At 41.4% G+C, this 24,563-nt stretch overlaps 1 protein-coding gene across 1 annotated transcript in view; it reads left to right on the top strand.

The window, feature by feature from the left end:
• AIG1 (androgen induced 1) overlaps positions 1–24,563 on the top strand; it is a 233,637-nt gene that overhangs the window by 192,928 nt on the left and 16,146 nt on the right. Inside the window, 1 exon segment of the mRNA XM_007114298.3 lies at positions 227–342. Coding sequence (XP_007114360.2) covers positions 227–342 — 116 coding nt within the window.

Raw genomic sequence — 24,563 nt, 5'->3', positions numbered from 1 at the left:
TAAAGAAAATAAAATTTTAAAAATTAAGATACAGAAGAAAAAGAAGGGGAGCAATTGATGGACTGCATGTTTTCACGTCCATTCTGCCTCCTAGGTGAGCCATATACTGCTCTCTGCCGTGGCACTTTTGCTAGAAATTTACACCATCCATTCTCCTACTGAAGACAAATAGCTAATTAGGGGTGATGATAAGAACCTGTGTCACCTGGTCTCTGTTCTTTTTCAGCACACGACGGTTTTGCCCTTTATATTAATTGAGATGAGGACATCACACCATGCGTATCCCAGCAGGAGCAGCGGACTGGCCGCCATATGTACCTTCTCTGTTGGCTATATATTATGGTAAGGACAGTGCCTGCTGGGCTTTCTTATTGTATTAGATTTTGCACTGCTAAATTTGGGCACATATTTCATTATGGATATAATCACTAACAGATTCACACTGCGTGCCTCATTTGGTCCAAGACCTGGGCTTTGTCTCATTTCCCCAGATGCTTATATTTTTAGAAAGTATATGCCAAACCTCACACAACAGGAATTTGTTGAACAATTCCATGTAAGCAGTGGTTCTTCCAAGGCTACATTTTTCAACTCTTTTTCAAACTAAATGTTTTTCTTGGACATCAGTTTTATTGCTTAAGGGCTTTTTTGCTTGGGATTTTTTGTTGTTGTTGCTTTTTTGGGGAGTGAAGGAGTTGCAGCAAATGCAAATGAGGACAGAAGAAATGACCTCTTAGAGGAGTGACTTCTATCCTCTAAGTGAAACAAGTGAAAATGTACATTTTCCTGAGTCAGTTTAAAACCTTTTCCAGAATTCGCTATTACATATAGCATGCATTTAATGGTTTTGTTCTGAAAAATTGGGGTAAATAAATAGCAGGAAATCTCTACTTTGTCTGTTGGGCATGAATAAGCCCCAAGTGTGAGGTGCCAAATTTATCTGATAAAAGAATTTTTGCCTGTTGAGTTTATTTCACTTTAATTTCAGTTCTAACCATGTTTTAACATTTCAAAATTATTTATCTTAAGATAATTTCTTATTTCTCTGTATAATTCCAAGTGCTCTTTGATATATTAGCATACACAGAAAAGGTCTCTCCCCTCAGCATTTCCACCTCTTGTGACTCTCTTGTCCTGAGTTCTGGGTCACCATCACCTCCTTTAAGTCTTTAGGACTGAATCACGTTCTTCCAAACCCAGGACTGCACTTAATCCCACCAAAATCCTGGAGCACTTTGGGAGGTCCAGTCCCTGTGGAGCGTTTTGCTCCAGCCAGTACAGAGATATAAAATAAAGGTCAGTACAGTACTTCACATACTTTGCCTGAATGATCACATAATGCTCCAAATCTGCACAAAAAGGGAATTTGCTTTTAGGAAGTCACACCCTGTGGCTGGATCTAAGGGGACATCCAGGCTACAGACCCCAGAACAAACATGCGGTCATGTTCAATTCCATCTGCCACTTCATTGATGAGTCACTGACTGTTCACGAGGACTGGAGAACGTTTGTTTTCCTAGTGACTTTTTAGATTTTTTTTTCTACCCAAAACATTAAGTATTGGCTTTCTCTGAAAGAAAAAATTCAAATGATCCGGGCTCACAGGTGAAGTGTGACTGTGAAATTATATCTTAAAAATGAATGCATGTGCTTTATACATAAGAACTTGATGTTCACATGACTCTTATCTTTCAGAAGAGTCAGGTAGGAAAGCTAACAGTTATTCCAGGGTTGCTACAATGTTTACAACACGTCTGGAACTGCCTATAGATTTAGTTTAAAAATCAAATGCCCAGGCTTCCCTGGTGGTGCAGTGGTTAAGAAGCCGCCTGCCAATGCAGGGGACACAGGTTCAAGCCCTCGTCCAGGAAGATCCCATATGCCGCGGAGCAACTAAGCCCGTGCACCAAGACTACTGAGCCTGCGCTCTAGAGCCCGCGAGCCACAATTACTGAGCCCGGGTGCCACAACTACTGAAGCCCGCAAACATAGAGCCCGTGCTCCGCAACAAGAGTAGCCCCCGCTCGCCGCAACTAGAGAAAGCCCACGCGCAGCAACAAAGACCCAACGCAGCCAAAAATAATAAATAATAAAAATAATAAATTTTAAAAATAAAAATAAAATGCCCTTCCCACCTCTCCCCCCAAAACACAGTCTCATTACTTTGCACTCATATTCACTTACCTGTGGGAAGGGAGGACTTTTACTCTGGGAACTCTGGGTATATTTCTGTGAATTCATTTATATGCCATTAAATTATCTGAATCTTGAAGAGCCCCAGAGATTTTAGGAACTACATACTTTCTGATGGCTTTTCTTCCACTGTGGGTGCAATCAGTCCACATTCCAAAGAGACACGTGGGAAATACCACATAGTCTTCATTGTAGACCCCCAAGATCCCTCATTAAAATGAAGCATTACTCACGCTCTCTGTGCCAAGGGCGGCCTGCCAGCTCTGCACCCTCCCTGAGCAAACCAGTGCTTGTTTGGACACGTATCTGCATTAACCAGCGAATTCTCCCAGCTATGCGCTGAGAAAGCTTTCAAAGTAGACTTTTTCCTTTGGTGTTCTGCCCTAGGCATTCATAGCTATGCCAAGAGCTAAACAATGCCCTTCACACCATGTCACATTATACAAACCCAGGGATTTTAATTGTTATCCAAAAAGTACTGGGTTTTACTCCCTTCCGGACTATCTCAGATGCAACGTACCAGTGACACAACAGCAAAAGGTTCAGGATGTGAAATCTTTACCATACCACATACCAGGGTTGTTCTGGACATTCCAGAGCCTTATGCCAAAATGTAAGAAAGCATTCCTCTTGTCACAGGCTAATTATAAAGTAGATCTCCCTTAAAATCCTCTGTGTGGTTGAGCTGAATCTATACCTCTGAGGCTGCTGGCCAGCCTGCCTGTCTGCTTGGCTCTGATTCTAGCTTGCTACCCATTTTCACAAGTCTCCCTACCCGTCTGAATCTGCTGTCTTCCTAGGTTTGGGTCACGAGAGTTGAGAAAGCGAGGGACACCGGAGCTTTCCCTCATGGGAAAGCTCAGTGGGCTCCCACTCTCAGTGGGCTCCACTTCGCAGCCCCCATCTCAGTCCGACCCAAGCTCAGCATCTGAAGTCATCCCAGACCCTTCCCTTGCCCAGCCCACCTCCACCTGTCTTTCCACTTACCCAGGGGTCTGGGACACTCCCCTGACCATTGATGGTGGGCTCTTAACTCCCTTTCTGTACACCTCTCCTCCACCATCACTCCTCTGCACATTTCTCTGCACCTTATTTGTGACATTTCCCCCTAATGAGTGATATGATCCATATTCTCCTATGCAGGACACAACACAGAAGCCCCCTTGGTTTCTAATGCAACAGTAATTATCAGAAATTGTACTGAGTACCATTTTTTTGACTGCTGTGCCCAAAGCGATTTTAAATATTACCGTATTTAGTTCCCCAGATAACACTTTGAGATAAGCATTATCTGGCTCATTTTAAGGATAAGGACACCAAAGCTTAGAGAGATGACATGGCTTGCCCAAGGAAAAGACACTATTTTTTGTTGTTGCCAGAACTACAGTTGACCCTTGAACAACGTGGGGCTTAGGGGTGCTGACCCTTGCCGCAGCGGAAAATCCGAGGATAATTTTACAGTCAGCTCCCTATACATGGTTCCTCTGTATCTGCAATTCCTTCATAGCTGAGGTTCCACATCCGTGGAGTCAACCACTCTCAGATCATGCGGTAGTGTCGTAAGTATTTACTGAAAAAAAAATCTGCATCTAAGTGGACCATTGCAGTTCAAACCCATGTCGTTCAAGGGTGGACTGTACAGTGCAAGCCCCGGGGTGTGGCTGCAGAGTCTATACAGTGAACCATATATTCTCTACCCCTTCTTACTGTGTGAAGGGTAACTCTATGGGTGAACAAGTTAAGTGAGTGTTTAGTTTTTGTTTTGAAGCAATACATCAGAAGCAGCCAGGTCTAATCGTTAAGGCCACTTCGTGGGTTTGAATTCCCACTCCCACACTTAACCTTTCTGGGCTTTAACTTATTCGGACATAAAATAGGGACAGGGGTAGTATGTACCTCATGGGGTGGTGGTGAGGACTCAGTTACTCTATGTAGAACCCATAGAACTATGCCTGGCAGACAGAAAAAATTTCTGTATTTGCTATTATTATTCCTACATTTGCAGTTCCGAGAAGCTCCTCAGCAATAGTAGCAAGAGCACATGTTTTCTTCTCAAGGGTCTGAGAATTTTAGTTACGATGCTACAAGTCCTTTCTCTTCCTTTACTCGTTCTTGCCCACTTATGCACTCTTCACTTTAAGAATCCCAAACAATAAAGGATATAAAAATACAAATTTGTTTTTAAGTTTAAAAGGATCATCAGGAAATCTTGAAGGAGGGGCTGAGTAAAACAAGTGAACTTTAAGATCATGGGATGGTGACTGTTTTCACCCTCCAGTTGACAAATTCTACAAGAGCGGACGTCCTCACTCCACCTGGTGCAGGACTCCTGGTGGCCAATCTGTTCCTTGGATGTGGTGCCTCCTCCCCAGCACCTCACATCCTTGTCTCCCTGCAGTATTGTAGCTCTGCTTTTCAGTCTGCAGGGCACACAAAGAGGAAACCACTGCAGATCCTAGGACATTTACATCACATCCCCAGGGATTCAACTGTGGGTCTCCTGTGTGCTGAGGAGTCTTCTTGCTGCCTCTGGCCATCACCCCCTCCCATGGTGGTTCTCATTCAGCCAGAGCCCACCTGAGATCCAAGGGGCCGTGCATAGTACATGCTGACCACTAAATGCAGGGCACAGTCAAAAGCAAGGAGACACTAGTGAAGTGGAGAAGATGGGTCCTGGGAGTATCTTCTCATGGATAAACATTTCTTATCACTGCAGTGAGCTTATATAAAGCAAAATAGAAATTTCTGTTGTCTCGGGGCCCTAGTTGTTTTTGATAAATTCCACACTCCAAACCCTACTGCCCCAAATGTGTCCGTTGTACAACTTTCCAACCTAGAAAACAAAACAAAGTAAAATCATAGTGAAGTGTGATCTTTCTTTTATGATATAAACTTAAATTGTCCAAAATCAGAATTTTATCACCACCAAACTTGATTATGCCTCAGCTGTGCAATTGCAGATTTTTTTTTTGTTTCTTTATTGAAACGTTTCTATATTTCCTCGAATTTTTGCTGGAAACATACATTATTTTTAAAGTAGAGAAAAAATTCTTAAAAATAAAAACAAGAGTGTACTCTAATTAAGAAGTCTTGGAAAGAATATTAAGCCATGAACGAGTAAAAATTTTTTGCATAGAATTTGCACCTGCTTCACTAAGAAAATTAAATTTTGGACCACATTAAACTCCTGTTTAATTGGATGTTTCTTCACCAGTTAAACAGATCTGGCTAGCAGATGACCAGCATTTTCGTCTGTTCAACTTGCATCTTTCACTCGACCGTAACTGCCTGCTCTCTTGACTTTTACATCTGGGATAGTGTGTGCAAGTTTTCCTAATTTCCTGGCATCAGAAAACTGGAACCAAGCTGAAAGAGTGACGTGCTAAAGTGCCTCCCATTCTGAAGAGAGATACCTTTCTTGGGTCTTAGAAGAGACAGCCAGAGGACCCTGCTTCCTCACCCATCCCCAAAGCCATCCACACTCTTTCCCGTGCCCATCCTCCCCACCCTCCTTCCTCAGCCTGGCTGGGGAAGAGGGAGAGGGTTTTTGCATTCTTGAGTTTGGGGTCTAGGGGAGCTACTGGGAAAGGAAGTGCCTCCCCACACTCGCCAAAGCCAGTTAGTTGTGAGAGGCTCCAAAAGAAGCCCTGGTAAATATCCAGGGTGAGACAGGAATCTAATTTAGGAATCAGACTTGTTAACCTCCCTTATGCCTCCTACCTGAGCAAAGAAAAGGGCATTGGAAGGACATGGCAGGGTGGAGGGAGGGCAGCTGTAGAGCAGCCTAGATCCTACCATTGTGAGTGGCAAAGACAGATGGGTACGTTTCTTGTGGATCTGGTGTGACATCAAGGGAGGTTGCTGGGCTTGAACTATCCACTCAAGAAGGCCAGCCCCTGGACACGGGTTTCCCAGGGGCAAAAAACTAGAAGGTTCCGCCGTGAGCAGGAGCCATGGGGTGTTGAAGAGGGCAAGCTGGAGCCAGCCAGGTTCCCACAACGTCTGCAAGTGGAGAAGCCCTTCAGAGACCCCCTACAAACCTCCTGCCTATGTACCCCATGCACACGTGAGCATCTGAGCAACAGCCTCACAGCCTGAAACAGTGGGAATCTGGTATGAGCCACAGGAGCAGTGGCAACCACTTGTACAGCTATGGGCAATGAAGGCAGAAGATATTCATCCTCCCATTTCACTTCCTGGATGGAGAAGAGACATCCCAGAATCAGGATTTACCCTCCCCTTCTACATCAAGGAACTGGAGTGGAGGGCAGCATGAAAATGGAGAGTCCCCTCCCGCTCAAGGCTCCAGCGATAATCCTGGCGTGTTCAAGGAAAGCAGAAAGCCAGTGTGTTGGAGCAGAGCAAGAGGGAGAGTGAACAGAGACTCTTGGGGTGGAGGGAGGGTCATGTAGGACCTCGTAGGCCGTTGTAAGGACTGTGCCCTTAATTCAGAATGAAATTGAGAGTCACTGGAAAGTTCTGTACAGAGAATTGACATGATCATAGACGTTTTTAAAAATTCACTTTAGCTACTGTGTTAAGAACAGATGGGGGCAAGGATGGAACAAGAGAACAGTTAAGAAGCTATAGAAGTCATTTTGGAGGGAGATGATGTGATCTGGAACGAAATGGTAGAAATGGCAGTGTGAGAAATAGTAGGATTCTGAATATATTTTGAAGATAGAATCAACTGTGTTTCCTGTTTAATTTAGACCAAATCCAAATTAAACTCCAGACTCAAACCCCTTTAATACTTTTTAACTTCGGTGTGTGATAGGCGGAATAATGATACCCAAAGATGTCCACATCCTAATCCCCGGAACCTGTGACTATGTCACTTCACATGACAAAAGAGACTTTGCGGATGTGATTACATTAAAGATATTGACCTGAGGAGATTAGCCTGCATTATCCAAGGGGGCCCAATCTAATCTTAGAAGGAGAGACCCTTTCCCAGCTGTGGTCAGAGAGAGACATGACTGGGAGAACAGTCAGACAGACGTGCTGTGAAAAGGACTCAAACGACATTTGCTGGCTTTGAAGATGGAGTAAGAAGCTCTGAACTAAGGAGTGTGAGGCTGTCTTTAGAAGCTACAAAAGTCAAGGAAACAGATTTTCCTCCAGAGCCTCCAGAAAGGCATGCATCCCCACCAACATCTTGATGTTAGTCCCGTGAGACCTGTGTTGGATTTCTAACCTACAGAATTAGAAGATAAATTTGTGTGGTTTCAAGCCACAGAGCTTGTGGTAATGTGTTACAGTAACAATAGACAACCCATACACTTGAGCAAGTCACTTATTCTCTGTGGACCTCAGTCTCCCCATCTGAAAAAAAAGAGGGCGATGATACTTAGGCAGATTCTCTCTGCTGTGAGAATCAGAAAAATGGGTACGAAATGCCTGCCTCGTGATTGGCACTCAGTACAGTATCCATTGTTGTTGATCTGTGTTTATGCTAAGAATACTCTGTCCTTACGGAGCCTGAATGAGCCCCTTCCTGCATGTTTCTTCACTCGTTAACCTGTCATGCTACTCTGGCAGGTAGAGGTCCATATCCTTGAAGTCAGACAGTCCTTGTTCAGATCCCCTCGTCCTAAGGGCTTTGAGCAAATTACTTATTCTCTCTTAGCCTCATTTTTACCACCTCTAAAATGGGAGGTAATGCCTGCACATTATCTCCCACTAGAGATAATAGATTATTGAGCACGTGGGTCACTCAAGAAATGATAGTATCTTTCCTTCCTCCCAGGCGATAAAAATCCTGAGTGTCTGAGTCTCTATGAAAAGGTCTCATTTCTCTCTCTCTTCCTCTTTTCCCCACCATGCTTATTTTCATTTTATCCTTGGCTCTTCTTAAGGATTTTGGTCCTGCTTGGTGGGGTTTGTGTCTCCTTGCTACCTATTAAGAATGCTAAAGAGTGTTCTGAAAGTTTCTTATGCTTCATGTACTAAGTTATTCCCCAAGCTCGGCTTTTCCCCTGAGATTTGAGAATGTTATTGCTTTCCCATTATTCTAATCTGTTTGTTTCTACAAACACTTTGTGTAGTGGTAGCTACTGTTTTCCTGTCCTCTGAGGAGGAGAAGCCTATCTAGACAGTTGAGGACTTGCCGCGTGAGAGTGTGGCTTGCACGGGACCCCTCAGAGTGTCCATTTGGGTGCTGGCTGGATCAGTGTCTTAGATCCGCATCTGGACAGAAAAGGGTTTTGTGTGTCATCCATCTCAATTCCCAGTGTTTATTATTCTGAGTTTCATCTTCTTTTACCCCGAACAGCTGGTTCTCAGACATCCTGGGTACACACGAAGAACTAGAATTCCCCATATGCTATTAACCAGGCCCCTCAGCAAGACCATTTTATATGCGCCTATGACCTTTCCCCCACTCCTCAACACCCCTAGCTTCCATCCACCCCAACACTACTACTTCGCTTCCCTGCCGTCTTCCGGAATCGCCGTTTGGATGCTGCTTGTGCCTTTGATGCTGTTGGCAATTTTACTTTGTATTTCTCCAGCCAGCTCTGCCCATCCCCCTCCTCACTGTCCCCTGTCCTCTCTCAGCAGACGGCCTAGTCTTGAACTTCGCAGAGAATGTAAAAAACTCTCTCGGCATCATTTGCTGGCTTTTCCCACTCTACCCAAACCTCAGTGCTGGAGTTCTTTGGAGTTCAGCACACCGTCTTTTTTCTCTTTTTGTTCATCATTTTTTAATTTTTTTGTGTGGCAAGAATACTTAACTTGAAATCTCCCCTTGTAACCTAGGTCCTCTCTTTTTTAGTACCTCTTCTCCCTGGATAAATCCATCCACTCCGTGTTTACAACTACCTCCATCTCAGATCTCCAGCTCGGAGCTCTCTCCGGACGTCCGCTCACAAGCTTCTCACACTTAGCAACTGCAAACCAAATTCATGCAGTGCCTGCTTTCCCAATCATATCCCCAAACCTGTATCCCCTTGGCATTGCCACCCATCCAGTTATTCATGCCGGAAATCTATGAAACCTCTTCAGCCCACCTCTCTTGGGCCTGTTACAGAGGATCATCCACCAATTTCTAGCTTCTATACCTCCGAAGTACTTTTAGAATCCGTACACTTTGCTCCCTCTCCACTGCCAACACCATGGTTCAAGCTGCAGTCATCCGTCTCCTGAACCACTGCTTAGAGCTGGCATTTCCCCACTGCCACCCCATCTACATGTAGGATCCCTCAGCTCTTTTTTAAAACTACATATGATCATGCTACTCCCTTGCTCAGAGAATGTGGATGGCTTCCCATTGCTTCTAGGGATAACGTCCAAAATTCCTTTACATGGCTTAGGGGACCTGCATTACGTGACCCCACCGACCTCTCGGGCCTTATCCTCCTCCTCTTCCGCCTTTGCTTATTACAGCCACAGTGACCTTCTCACCAATGGTCAAGAGCTATACGTTCCTTCCAGCTTCAAAGCTTTCACCTGCCCCACACCACCATCCAAACCCCATCTCTCCTCAGTCACATCACCCATAATTATTAGTTACAAATCCTATGCATCCTTCAGGTAGTACCTGAAATCTCTTTCTCAGGGAGACCTTCTCTGATTCCCAAGACTTGGGTCAGCCCTTCGGTGGTACACTACTGCAGTCACCTGTTCATTTCCATCTAGGAAGTTAAAAACCAGTTGTAGTTAGATGATTATTTGGTTAATTTTTTTCAAAGTCTGCCACCCAAATCCCCTCCTCTCACTATCTAGAGGGAGAGAAAGAAAGTTGAAAGGAGCTTCAAGAAAATAAAAAGAGCTTCTTCGTCTACAGTTTTCTAAGGGTTTATACAAACCCATTCTCTTTAGACATCACATCAATCAAATTGTCAGAGAAACCATTCTTAAGATAGATCGCTTAATAAGAGAAATTGTGATAGTATGTGAGTTTTAAATACAAGCAGATAAAGTAAGGAAACAATTTTAAATTATATATATTTTACATCTACCTTACACTTAGCTCAATAATAACCATGTAAAGTGTTTATGATACTCCTACCATCTACTCCTCTGATGTTGAATTTCAGCTTTATTGCCACTTCTACTTGCCTGGTTCATTTACGTTGCCAACTGATGTTGATAGACGTGTAGGAGGAAGCTCACAGTCTGTGCACCTTGCCAGAGTAACATCCTATAGGGGATCCTGGGGAGATGACCCAGTTCAGGCAGTAAAAAATTCCGGGTAGAGGAAAGATCCATTTATTAGCCAAAGTACAGCCTCTCCATTTCCCTGAGGGGAGCCTTCTCGATGTCTGTGAGAACGTAAGAGTATTTTGAAGGCTCAGAACATACTCTCTGGTGGCTGCACGGGTGGGATTACGTAAACCTCTTTGCCGTGATACCAGCTCCTCCCAGTCCCGCCTTCAGCAGATGGTTTCCACAGCCTGCAATAACTGGGCAGAAGCGTGTTCCCCGGCATTGCATCTCCCACAGCACCCAGCAGTGCTGGGCTCCCGGGAGACACAAAATGAAACCAACTGAAAATAATTCAGATGAGGAGATATCCGCTCCAGAGTTGAGCTTATACCCCAAGAGTCAAAAGAAATTTACAGCCCCAAAGACCTTTTGTTTGAGATATAATGGAAATGGCAAGAGAACTTGGTCTAAAATACCCATGCAAAACTTTGTCTTTATACGTTAAATAGGCCCATTTCCCTAATAATTTTCAAAGTAAGAGAAGGAACTAGCTTGATTATTATTATCATATTTTAATTCTCCCATATTCTGAAAGAACCAGGTCCATGTAGATTCAGGATGAAATTCCTTAACTCTCTCCGGCAGGTATTTATTTATTGAGTCCCTCCCATGCGCCAGACATGGTGCTAAGTGCAGGAGGTAAACGGTATATAAAGCTTTGGCTCTGTCCTCAGGAGCTTACAGTCTGTTGGAGGATACAGGGAAATTCAAAAGCGATGACCCTACAGTTCATAAGTGCTATGTATAAGAGAAGAAATACAGGAGGCTCTCAGAGTCCAGAGGTACATTCCCTATCCCAAACTTACGGGGTTATGGAAGGCTTCCCTGAAGAAGTGACATGTAAGCTGGCCCTTGAGGGTGAACAAGAGTTAGCCATATGAAGGTCCAGGGTAAGGGTATCCAGGGCAGAGAAGGGAGATGGCCTGGAGGCAAGAAAGAGCACATCACAGTCAGGCAGTGAAAGAAGTTTAGTGCACCTGGAACCACTGGCATTTTCCCAACTCCAATCACTACCTCTACTCTCCCTAGCACAACTGCTTTTATTTTACCTCTCCACAACATCCTTCTTTGAGTTGGGTTTTGTTTTGTTTTGCTTTTTGCTGTACGCGGGCCTCTCACTGTCGTGGCCTCTCTCGCTGCGGAGCACAGGCTCCGGACGCGCAGGCTCAGCGGCCATGGCTCACGGGCCCAGCCGCTCCCCGGCATGTGGGATCTTCCCGGACCGGGGCACGAACCCGGTTCCCCTGCATTGGCAGGCGGACCCGCAACCACTGCGCCACCAGGGAAGCCCAAGATTGTTTTAATCAAAACATATAGTCTACAATGTTGTTACGAGATATGGTACTAACAGATGACCTCCATCATATACTCAACCACTGCGCCACCAGGGAAGCCCTGAGTTGGGTTTTTGTTTGGTTGGTTGGTTGACTGCTTTGCCTATTTCCTGAGATGCCGGGCTGTGTGCGGCTGCCCCTTCTCAGCCTCTCGGCAGGCCCCATTCATCTGCGCACTCCCTAGCGCTCAAGCGTCTGAGCAAGCTTTCCCCACCGCCTCCCATCCACTTTCTACTTCTTGGCCAAAGATTATTTTAAAATGCAAATCTGATCCTGTCAATACTCCTACCCAAAACTCTTCAGTAGTTTTTTTTTTTTTTCCTTTTTAGGTAGCACTTTTATTTTTCCTTATACCATGACATATCCTTGGGCCATGATATTCTCACCTGACAGTAGAAAAACAAGATGTTTCAGTCATCCTTAAAAGCTGAGAATTACATACAAAAATCTTACGTAAGTTACAACAGTGCCTAAATTTGCAGGTACTAATACAAATCGTTTTGCGACTATAGTGAGTAATTTAACCCCATGATATTCTGCTGGAAAAACATTGGATAAGAAAGAAAATGGAGTCTGAAAGCTTGGGTTAGCTATGTTTCTTAGCTGTGATGGAAGACTGCAAGAAAGAAGTCACAATTCATTCATAAATTCTTGCCAGCCTCTAGAGAAATCCAGAAATTGTCATTAGTGCTCTGTTCAGATCTGATCCGGCCCCAGAGGGGTGAACAGCTCACGAGAGATCGTCATCAGGTCAGGCCAAGTCCCTCCCATAGACACATTACCCTTTGCTTCCCTTGGTTACACAAAATCCTCAACCAGATACACTAATCTTTAAACCAAATGTATGTACAGAATTTCAGAAAACATGTTGTAAATAGTTAACTTGAGTACAATGTGAAATGGTGCTATTTGCCTGCCTATCAAGCAAGGGCAGGTGTCTTTTTAAAAAGACATATTCGGGTAGATGAGTCTACTAACTCGTACAGCAAGTCAGTGTATCTGCCAGCAGTCCATTTAAAAGTATTTGCAGTGGCCAATGCCGGACTCATCAGAGCCCTGCTTGCTAGTCCACATCAGCTGGAGCAGCCAGATACCATATTTGCACTCAGAGGAGTGATCATCTTAATTGTCATTGTGGTTGGTTCCAGGGCTGTGCATCTGTTTGTGTTCTAAAGTCACTAACAGCAAGATACTTGGTGATCCCACCAGAACACACGGTGCACATTGTGTTGGCGTATAGGTCCTTTCCAATATCAGCATCACATCTTTAGGTTGAATTGGAAACATTCCCGTGAATGCCAGGATTCCATGCCCAAGAAGAATGGCTGGAAAGAGCTCCCCGATCTAAGAGCCTCCCACGGCTGGAGAGCCTCAGCTGACGTCAGGGAGCTCAGTTCTCTTCTCCAGGGAGGACGGTAAGCAGCACTAGATCCTGTTTGACAACCAGGATGGGGTAGCACCTCTTCTCCTTGATGGCATGTACAATTTCTGCTGTGGTAGTGAAGCTGTAACATCTTTGTCTCACAACCTTTAGAAATATTCTTCCCAGTATGAGCTAGCTCGGTCCGGAAACGGGATAACACGGAGCATGCGTAACCCTCGTAGATGGGCATCGTGTGGGGGACAGCATCACCCCAAGTCTGTACACGCAGCAGTGTATGACCAGTGGCGCACAGGGACGGCACAGCTGGAAGAGCAGCATGCACGGCTGGTTACTGAAGGGGTCAATCAGGACCTGTGACGAGTGGCCTTGAGGTTCAAGGGAGCTTCACTAAGGAGAGCCTGGTGTTTCCCAGGCGCAGCGGGAATCACTGCAGTGGGTATGGTGCCAGATTCCCCTCCTCAGCCAGTAGGAACGGAGGTCCGTTCATCAGCGTCCTTCTCTGACAGACGCCTCTCTTGTCCTGGGTTCACCGCCCGCATGGTTTTCCTTCTGCTCCATACCTACCATTACGTCCTGTTATCTTTGGCAATAAATAACAGAAGGTAACCAGGCACAGCGGTTATCGTCCCCAGCAGAGACCCCTTTGCTCGCGCCCGAGCCATTGCTGAGGGAAAAGAACAGTGAGTTCTTGATTCTCCCTGTGACTTTCATTTGCTGCACGCATAGATGCAGAAGAACTGGCCGTGAAGCAGTGACGGTACCATTTCACGCTGTACTCTGAAGTTCTGTACATACATTTGGTTTAAAGTTTACTACATCCAGTTGGAGGTTTTGTGTAACCAAGGAATGCTAGGGGTAATGTGTCTATGGAAGGTACTTGGCCTGATCTGACGGCTCTTCAGCCAGCTGACAATTTCTTGTGAGCTGTTCACCCCTCTGGGGCCTGATCAGATCTGAACAGAGCACTAATGACAAGTTTTGGATTTCTCCAGAGGCCCTGTGAGATCTCGCCCCTGCCTACCTGTGCTACCTCCTCTTCCTGTCCTTGCCCTCCCAACCCCCACCCTCCAGCCACACTCCACTTCTTTCCATCCCTCAGAGCTGCCATGCTCTTTCTTGCCTCAAGACATTCACACATGCTCTTCCCTCACTGATCACTTGATTTCCAGCCCAACCCCTTAACCTACTGAGAGGTTATCTACCCGCCCTTGGATTTTTACCTTAAACATCACTTCTTCCAAGAAACCTTCCCTGATTCCTCAGCTAGTTTAGGTCTGTACTGCTTCTTCCTTCCTGCTTCTTGTTTATTTGGAATTACTCCTTAGATATCTGGCTTCCCTACTGGATGGGGATGTCCTGAGGGTGGGAACTAGGCCTCTTCTGTTTTTTCTGTATCCCCACCTCCTAGAATAATGTTTGTGCAAAGCGTTTGTCAAGAGGGAAGAGATGTGGGGATATATATATGTATATGTATAACTGATTCACTTTGTTATAAAGCAGAAACTAACACACTATTGTAAAGCAATTATACTCCAAAAAAAATGTTAAAAAAAAAAACAAACACAGAAATGAAAGAATGAGGAAAGGCTGTAAGCAAATGTTAAGGTTTGGTGACCACAAGCTGAGTAAGTTATCTCTTGATTTCTGTTTTCATTGTAACATGAAATTATCTAAATGCAAGGAGAAAGGTGGGTGACAAAGAAGAGGGTTTTTGTTTTATTTTTTAAAGAAAGAATAATATAATATAACCTTCTTATCCATCACTTAGGTTCAACAATTATCAATATATTGCCAAACGTGTTTCATCTACACCTCTACCTTGTTTTTTTATAGAGATATAATTTACATACCATAGAATTCACCCTTTTAAAGTGTACAATCCAGTGGTTTTTAGAATATTCACAAAGTTGTGCACCGTTACCCTAATTCCAGAACATTTTTATCACCCCCCAAAAGAATCCCTGTACCCTTTAAGTAATCACTGTCCCGTCCGTCCCCTCTTCCCCCAGACCCCAGCAATGACTCATCTACTTTCTGTCTATATGCATTTGCCTATTCTGGATATTTCGTATAAATGGAATCATACAAAATGTGGTCTTTATGCTGGCTTCTTTCACTTGTCATAATGATTTCAAGGCTCATCCATGTTGTAGGACAAATTCATACTTCAGACATTTTTATAGCCAAATAATATGTCATTGTATGGATATACCACAATTCGTTTATCCATTTATCAGTTGGTGGACATTTTTGGATTATTTCCACTTTTTTGGCTGAAGATGGAAATGTGAAGGTGTAAGGTATCCACATAATTAGAGGGAGAAGAGCTAACAGGGAAGCGAAAGATGTCAGGCCACAGAGAGGACCCATTTGAATTGAGACCAAAAATAATGCTGCACAGGCATGTAACTTTATGGCACACAAAACCCTTTAAACGTGAGCTCTGCCTCTTCTCCAGAACTGCACAAGCCAGTTCTACTAATCTTCTTGTTGTTCCCCAAACCTCCCTTGGTCTCTCTTGCCTCTGGCATTTGCAGTATTCTCTCCATGGGGACCATTTTCTTCCAGGCTTTACTCCCACATGCAGTCTATCTTTGAGTCTCAGATCAGATGTCACTTCCTGCAGGAAACCATCCCTGACGCTCTGGGTTGGTGTTAGGTGCCCCTTTCCAGTCCTCCCATGGCATCCCCCCAGTCACTCATCAAAACACTCACAGCACTGCTCTGCAATCTCATCCCTGCACCACTGCCAGGCTGGTGGGCAGTAACTACTACGACACCCTCCATGTGATCCTTAGTGCCTCAGACAATGCCTGGTACATAATCAGGGCTCAGTACATTTTGAAGGAATAAATGAATGAATGAGTGATGCATACTTTCAAAACCATGAATCCATGAGGGTCAAAGATGCTAAGAACTGGGGTAGGATAGTAATATGGCTGTCTTTCCAACACACTGCTGGTTGCAATTCCTCAGAGATAAATTTTCACACCCTTGATAAGTGAGAACTAGAGTGATTAATGTTTCTCAAAACATATTTATTTGTATTTCTGAACAAGTTTTCCATCAAAGTTGGAAATAAATATTTCAGAAACATTAGTTCATCAATTCTTCCATTTTCTTTCTTTGTCCACATTTGGTATTCCATTCGTGAATGAAGGTCTCTAGAATATAAATCAAAGTGGCAAGAGGCTGTTCACCCAGGTGAAAACAGGTAAAGAAGAATAGGGTACTAGCCAGGATTTCAAATATAATCTGGCATTAGAGAGATAGACTCTTAATTGACACTGGAAAGGGTGAAAGTACTTTCTCAAAAGAAAGAAAACTACTAGTGATATAGCCCCCATGGGGTACCATCAATTTTGTTAACTCAATTTTTTATTCCTTTTGTTAACTCAGTTAAAATTTTGACTATGTATACTCCCCCAAAATATTAAATATTATGGAAAATTAAAAATTTTACTAGCATAGTGAGTTAATAGGGATAGTCCCTGAACATAACCAAATAAATCCTTCTTTAAAATATTTATGCATATAAAATTCAGCAACATTTAAAACATTGTATGCTCCAAGCCTTTGAATTAATTTTCCTTTGAGGAAGGCACTGTGTAGAGGAAGCAATATTGGACACATACAAATTAAGTGAGGTTGATCTATTGAAATGTAGCTGGCAACGATCCAGCTTCCTAGCTTGCTTTCAGTAGTTTATTTCTGAGTGCATGCATCTTTAAACTAACTATGTAGCTTGTTTTTACAAGAGACAGATAGTGGGAGATGGACTTAAATTGACTCTTGCTTTGCAATCCAAAGTGTATCTTAATGCAAGTTCCCCTGTGTTTATCTAATAATGAGGTTGGACAAGAATAATGCTGCCTCAGATTGCAATGTCCAAGGCATTCATTAAAGTTAAGAATCAGTGCTCTTGCAGAGAAGCTTTATGCCTAATGTTGATCAGCCCTTCATTGTGTGGAGTTTGCGTGTATTCAAGTAGCAAGGAGCTCACCACAAAGGCCATCAGGTGGGTTTCCATGGTAGCAGTCCTTCTTTTGTTACTCCCATTTGAAACATAGACAGTATCCAAATACTCACCATGTCACTGCTTAATGAAAAGAAATAGAATTTTGGTAATGCCAGTAGAGTCAGGAAGCTGGTCTTCGGGTGCAACACCAAAGGAGGACATGCTGTCCCCTCAGGTTTTCTTTTAAGCAGCTGTCCATGAAGCGGGACTAGTGTCCCTTTGATCTTATATTATGTCCTATTAATGACCTTCAGTGGCCTCATATCATTGCTCTAGGGACAAATAGAGCTAAATAATGACCAGGATAGTGCTGAATCTTATGAAAGACAAGTTTGTGATTGTAACTAACAATGTGTAACATTTCACATTGCAATGTGAAACTAGGGAAGAAAAAAATCAGCTTTTTAACATATAAAGGTTAACACTGTGGAAAGAAAATTGCTTCTGGATTTTTGTTGTGTTTGTGTAGGTGTTCATCTTTCCTAGTGACTCAACACCTGGATTTGCCCACTGTCTTTGTTGTTTAAAAATAAATGTAACTGGGAAGTGTCATTCCCATTCGTTGTGAATCAGTTATTGGAGTTCACAGCAGGACATGGGAGCTCTATGATGCAGCCTGGCTTGTTCTACCAGAGATCGCTGGAGAAGTCAACTGGTACTCAGTCATTCAAATAGAAGAATTTACTAAGGTTTAACATTATTTTTCTATTCAGTCCTCCCAAAACATCATTTCTGCCACTTACTCAGGAGAGAATAAAAACTGTAACTCTTAATTTAATTTACTTTTCTCCTTCCTAGAGACTAGGAGATCCGAAAACGTTTATGAACTGGTAAGACTTTAGTGCTTTAATTTTAGCTATTTTAATTCATGAAATTTCCACAGGGCTCTGTAGGGCTTTCCCTTGTAGTACTAGCCTTCATCATAAATGGCTCAAGTAAGTGTAAAATATGTGGAGGTATGTAAAATTTTGCCAGATATTAAATATATTTTTAAATATGTTAAAAAGAAAACTTCAGTGAGATCGAGAGTAGGAATTACTATGGAATTGGATAAGAGTGTGGCTGGTGAGACAGAGATGGAAAAAACTTAAACTGAATCAAGGGTTGAAGGTTTCCAGCTTGAAGTTGTTGGGAAGCATCCATTTACCTTTCAGGTGGGGTGGATGATAGAGGAAATGTGGGCTTTCCCAATGAACAGACAAGAATGAGTTCAAGGGAGAGATTCAAAGTCAGCAGGACTAGAAACTGGGGTCTTACTGAATACCAGAAGGAGAAAAAGCTAGGGCAAGCAATTAAGGTCTTGCAATAGAAAAAAATTCTGAGGTCAGTGTTCATTTATCTATAGTTTCCATTGCTTTATTTAGAATTGACTTAGTTTACAAAATGTTGAAAGGAAAAACCAACAACCTAGAATTCTTTATCCAGCAAAATTATCCTCCAAACGTGAAGGAAAAATAAAGATTTTCTCAGACAAAAACAAAACAAAACTGAGGGAATTCATTGCCTGCAAACCTGTCCTAGAAGAAATGTTAAAAGGTATTCTTTAGGGAGAAAGAAAACCATGAAGGTCAGAAACTTGGATCTACATAAAGAAAGGAACAACATAGAAAAAAGAATAAGTAAAGATGAAATAAAATATTTATTTTACTTACTCTTAATTGATCTATTAGAGAAGTGTTCCTCAAAATTACAATAGTAACAATGTATGTGGATAAATGAAATGAATGACAGTGAAGTTATAAGGGGTGGAAACAAGGAAGTGAGAATACCCTGTATTAGGTATCTGCACTACCTATGAATCAATATTTGAAAGCAGACTTATATTAGTTATGAATGTGAAACACTAGAAAAAATTTGCAAAAAGAAGTATAATTGATATTCTGAGAGAGAAGAGAAAATGGAAGCATATAAAATACTTAATTAAAACCAGAGAAAATGGAAACAAAGGAGAAGAAAAAAAGAAACAAAAAACAAGTACAATGAATAGATACTACAAACAGTTATTAGTCCAACTATATCAATAATCACTTTAAATGTAAATGTTTAAATACATCAATTAAAAGACAAAGATAACAGTAACCAAATATGTGTTGCCTACAAGAAACCCACTTGAAATATAAAGACATAGATAGGCCAAGAGTAAAGGGGTGGAGAAAGATTTAACAGGCTAATACTAATCAAAATAAAAATGGTTTAGCTATCTTTATTTCAGACAAAGCACACTTCAAGACAAACAAAATTATCACAGATAAGGAGAAGCACTATGTAATGATAAAGGGATTTATTCTCCAAGAAGACATAACGAACGTTTAATGTGTGCTTCTAACAACAGAACATCAAACCATGTGAGGGAAAAACTGATAGAACTACAAGAAGACATATTCAAATCCACTATTATAGTTGGAGATTACAACAACTGTTTTTCAGTAATTGATAGATCAATCAGGCAAAAAATTAGTAAGGATATAGTTGACCTGAACAGCACCATCAATCAACTTGATCAAACTGACATATATAGAATACTCTATTCAACAAGAGCAGAGTGCACATTCTACTCAAGCTCACATGGAACATTCACCAAGACAGATAATATTCTGAGCCAGAAAACACACCTTACATTTAAAAGAATAGAAATCATACAAAATATGTTCATAGTCCACAATGGAATTAAACTAGAAATTAATAACAAAGATATCTAAAAGATCCCAAAATATTTGGAGTTTAAGTAACATGTTAATAATTTACACAGGTCAAAAAAGAAGTGTCAAGAGAAATTTAGAATATTTTGAACCGAAAGAAGGTGAAGATACAACTTATCAAAATTTATAGGATTCAGAGAATGCAGTGCTCAGAGGTTAATTCAGAACATTAAATGCATATATTAGAAAAGAAATAGATCTAAAACCGATAACCTAAGTTTCCACTGTAAGAGACTAGAGAAAGAAGAGCAATTTAAACCAAAATCAATCAGAAGAAAGAAAATAATAAAAATTATAGGTGAAATTGAAAACTGGAAATTGATAAAACCAAAAACTAATTCTTTGAAAAGATCAGTAAAATTGATTAAGCTCTAGCCAGGCTAACCAGGAAAAGAACAGAGAAGACACACATTACTAATATTAGAAATTTAAGAGGAGTCTCACTACTGATCCCATGGACATTAAAAGAATAATTAAGAAATATTATGAACAACTCTGTGTCCACACACTTGATACTAACTAGATGAAATAGACTAATTTACCAAAACTCACAGAGGAAAAATAGACAATCTGAATAGGCCTATGTCTACTAGAGAAATTAAATCAATTTTTAGTGACCTTCCAACACAGAAAGCTTCAGGCCCAGAGGGTTTTACTGGTGAATTCTACCAAATGTTTAAGGAAGAAATGATACCAATTCTTTACAATCTCTTTCAGAAAATAGAAGCAGAGAAAGGACCCTCTAACTCATGTTATGAGGCCATCAATGTCAATACTAGAGAAAGACATTACAAGAAGGAAACTTACAGACACATATCTCTCTTGAATATAGATGTAAAACTTCTCAAAAATATTAGCAAATCTAATCCAACAGTGTATAAAAAGTTTTATTCACCAAGACCAAGTGGAATTTATTCCAGGTATGCAAGGCCAGTCAACATTGAAAATTCATTTAATGTAATCCACCACATCAACAGACTAAACAGGAAAAATTGTATGATGATATTAATAGATGCACAAAAAGAATTTGACAAAGGCCAACACCCATTCATGCCTTAAAAAAAAAAAAAAGAAAACTCAGCAAAGTATGAATAGAGGAGAACTTTCTGAGGTTGATAAAGAACATCTATCAAAAAAACCCACAGCTAACATCATACTTAATGGTGAAAAACTGGATGCTTTCTCTTTAATGTTGGGAACAAGGCAAGGATGTCCCCTCTCATCATTCCTGAAGTCCTAGTGCATCATAGCTAGTGCAGCAAGACAAGAAAAGAAGGTAAAAAGTATATATAGATTAAGGGAAAGAATAAAACTGGTTTTGTTCACAGATGACATGACTGTCCATGTAAACAATCCCAAAGAATTAACAAAAAACTCCTGGAACTAATTAGTCACTGAATACAAGGTCAATTGATTTCCTGTATACTAGCAATGAATAATTGGTATTTGAAATTGAAAACAATACCACTTACACTAGCATCAAAATAGTGAAATACTTAGATAAAAATCTAACAAAATATGTACAAGATTTATATGCAAAACACTTGTGAAAGAAGTAAAAAAGATGTGAATAAGTAAAGGGAGAGTCTGTGTTCATGGATTGGAAGACCCAATATTTTTAAGATGTCAGTTCTTACCACCTTGACCTATAGATTCAACACAAGCCCAATTAAGATCCCAGCAAGTTATTTTGTGGACATAAAAAACTGGATCTAAATTTTATGTTGAAAGGCAAAAGACCCAGAATAGCCAATGCAATATTGAAAAAGAAGATAATTGGAGAACTGACACCACCTGATGTCAAGACTTACTATAAAGCTACAGTAATCAAGACACTGTGGTCTTGGTGAAAGGATATACACAAAGATCAATGAAACAAAATAGAGAGCCCAGAGGTAGAAATCTAGTCAACTGATACTTGACAAAGGAGCAAAGGTAATTCAATGAAGAAACGATACCTTTTCAACAAATTGTGCTGAGAAAATTAGAAGTCCTTATGAAAAAAACTGAATCTAGACACAAACCTTATACCTTTCACAAAAAATAACTGAAAATGCATCATAAATCTAAATGTAAAACTCAATACCATCAACTCCCAGAAAAAAACACAAGGAATTTGGGTTTTAGATACAACACCAAAGCATAAGGAAAAAATACTGAAAACGTATTCAGCTTCCCAAAATATGTTACAAATGTATTTGGTGGGCAAAAAATAAGAAAAAAAGAGAAAAGAGATTGTAACAGAGCTGAACCCATATCTTTCATCTTAGGAAGTCAGAAGATAATATCTAAAATTAATAAGTCAAGAAACAGCAATATATGGGTATTTTTAAGAAACATGGGACTAAAGATAAACGAAACAGCTGAAATTGTTGAAATGTGGCTTCCTCTGGAGAACAGGATGGGGCATGGGAAGGAGACTAAGGGCTGCAGTTGGATGAGGCAGAGAGTTTCTGCTTTTTTAACTTCAGTTTTATATAACTTTTGATGGTTTAATTTGGATAAAAATTAAAATGAAGTTGAAAAATGGACACTACAACTCAACTTAAAAATAGTAATTGACTCTATTATTCCTCCCTCGCACATAATACTAAGGTGTCATCTAATGTCTGTGTTACTGTTAGACTTGGGACCCTGTCTCAAGGGCAGGGACCACATCTACTTCACATACTGCTATATTCATGTCTGACACATCCAGGCCCTGATATTTATTTGTTGAATGAAAAAAAATAAAAGAAACATTCAGCAGTTGTAGAAGCAGCACACAGAGGACAAATGTGACAAATAATGCAGAGATGGCCTCACTGTAACTTGACACAGGGCACTGGCACAAAGCAGGAGCTCAAGAAATGTCTGGAAATGTTGCTGTTTATTAAAGAAGGTTGGCAATTAGAGAGAGGTTGGATCAAAGAAGATGTAATCATGGCAGGGATAACCCAAACATTGTTTGTAATCCTAAAAATAAGAATCTAGGAGAGGGAGATGCATGAAATGTGCTAGAGAGACACTAGAGATCATTTCTGCAAAATATGGAAAATTATGATTTTCAGTTGTGGGTATAGCATGTTCTTCCTCCTCCTTTTCCAGAGGTAGTAGTTTAAACGCATGGCTTTCTCATTCCTGCAGCCAATTCTGATGATTGCTTGGGCCATAACAGTCCCTTGCTGACCACATTTCCCACCTCCCTCCAGAAAGAGCACAGGTTCCCTATGGTGTTCAGAAATGTGTCAACTTGATGTTTGGTACCTGTATGCTTTGAGAAGGTCTGTCCAAATGATTAAAGTTAAGCAAAACCAGTCATGAATTTTATTAAGGGAAATTTGAATTGAATTCTCTCCAGGGCAACATCACCATAAGACCAGGTAGGCTGTAGAAAGTGGGACCCAAAGGAAGCCAATCATTTGAAACCAGTTTAGAAGTGTGCCAGGACATTTGTTGTGGGAAAATATTCTGAGGTAGCTTATTGGCCTGCCTTTGTGGATAAATTACTCTGATATTTGTGATTTAGAATCAGGAAGAAAACACATCCTCTCATTACCTCATTACAGGAATTCATTTTGGGAGACACACACAATTTGCCTGTTTCCCCAGGGATGGGTGGAGGACTAGTAACCTTGAAAGCATCTTTGTGTATAGAAGTTCGGGAAAATATTCTGTAATTCTGCATAAAGAGAAGCAGTGGAAAGCTTACTCGTTTGTTTGGTTTGCTTGTTTTTTTGTCTAACCTAAGTTGACTGTGCTAAGAACTTCACACTATCTAACGACTACAGCTCTGAGGGAAGCAGTACTGTTTACACCCTTTACCAAAGGGGAGACCGAGGCTCAAGAAGTTCAGTAACACCCAAGGTGACCGGACTACCATGTGGATGATCTGGAAGTTGATCTGAAGTATAAATGGCACAACTACATGAACAGGACCCGCTACCTAATTTGTGGGGTCCAGAGCAAAACAAAAGTGTGGAGCCCCTCGTTCAAAAATTGTTACAAATTTCAAGATGGTGACAGCAGAGCATTAAGCCAACTGTGAGGCCCTTCTGAACACAGGGCCCCATGTGTCTCCACCCATAAACCTTGCTCCATGTATAGATACACCCCAGGTTCTATAAATTTGGGCTAGCTCTAAGGACAACATTGAAAAGACTTTGACGAATCTTAAATTATGATTTTACCTTAAAAGAGTGTCTTGAAGAATACTCTATTAAACCTGCAGTAAACGAAGAATTATATAATTATGCCTGTAGCTTCTAAAATTATGTCTGTAACTGAGCTAGAGGATGTTTCAGCACTGCTTCAGATGGGATGCCTCCATCTGGTATTTGCCTGTGAATTAACACATTAATTCTCTAGCACCACCATACACATCACCAAGGAGAATTTTTTGAGCCCCATTTTCAGAGCCCTGTTCTCTTCTAGACAAATGTCCTTTGTCATATTCCCTGGGACCTACAGCCTTTTCAGTGGGAAACTTGGCACCCCTCCTCAAGGACACACCTTTGCACCCCGACTGCTGCTTCCTCCCACCTGGCACACAGTGGGGACTCAGGAAATGTTTGTTGAATAAATTAGTGAGTACATGAACTCCAGAACACTTTAGAATTGTAGATTCTCAGAAATGTAGCAAGAACCAGTCTCCATGCAATCAATACTCAGGAGATGTACAAGGGGCCTTTAGATTGGCCCTAAAATGAGACAGTTAGATCTAAAGAGAGGGCTAGGTCTAAAGTCAG

The sequence above is a fragment of the Physeter macrocephalus genome, chromosome 10 (genome assembly GCF_002837175.3).
Source record: "Physeter macrocephalus isolate SW-GA chromosome 10, ASM283717v5, whole genome shotgun sequence".
Lineage (NCBI taxonomy): Eukaryota > Metazoa > Chordata > Mammalia > Artiodactyla > Physeteridae > Physeter > Physeter macrocephalus.
This window is presented reverse-complemented; position numbering and strand designations above follow the sequence as displayed.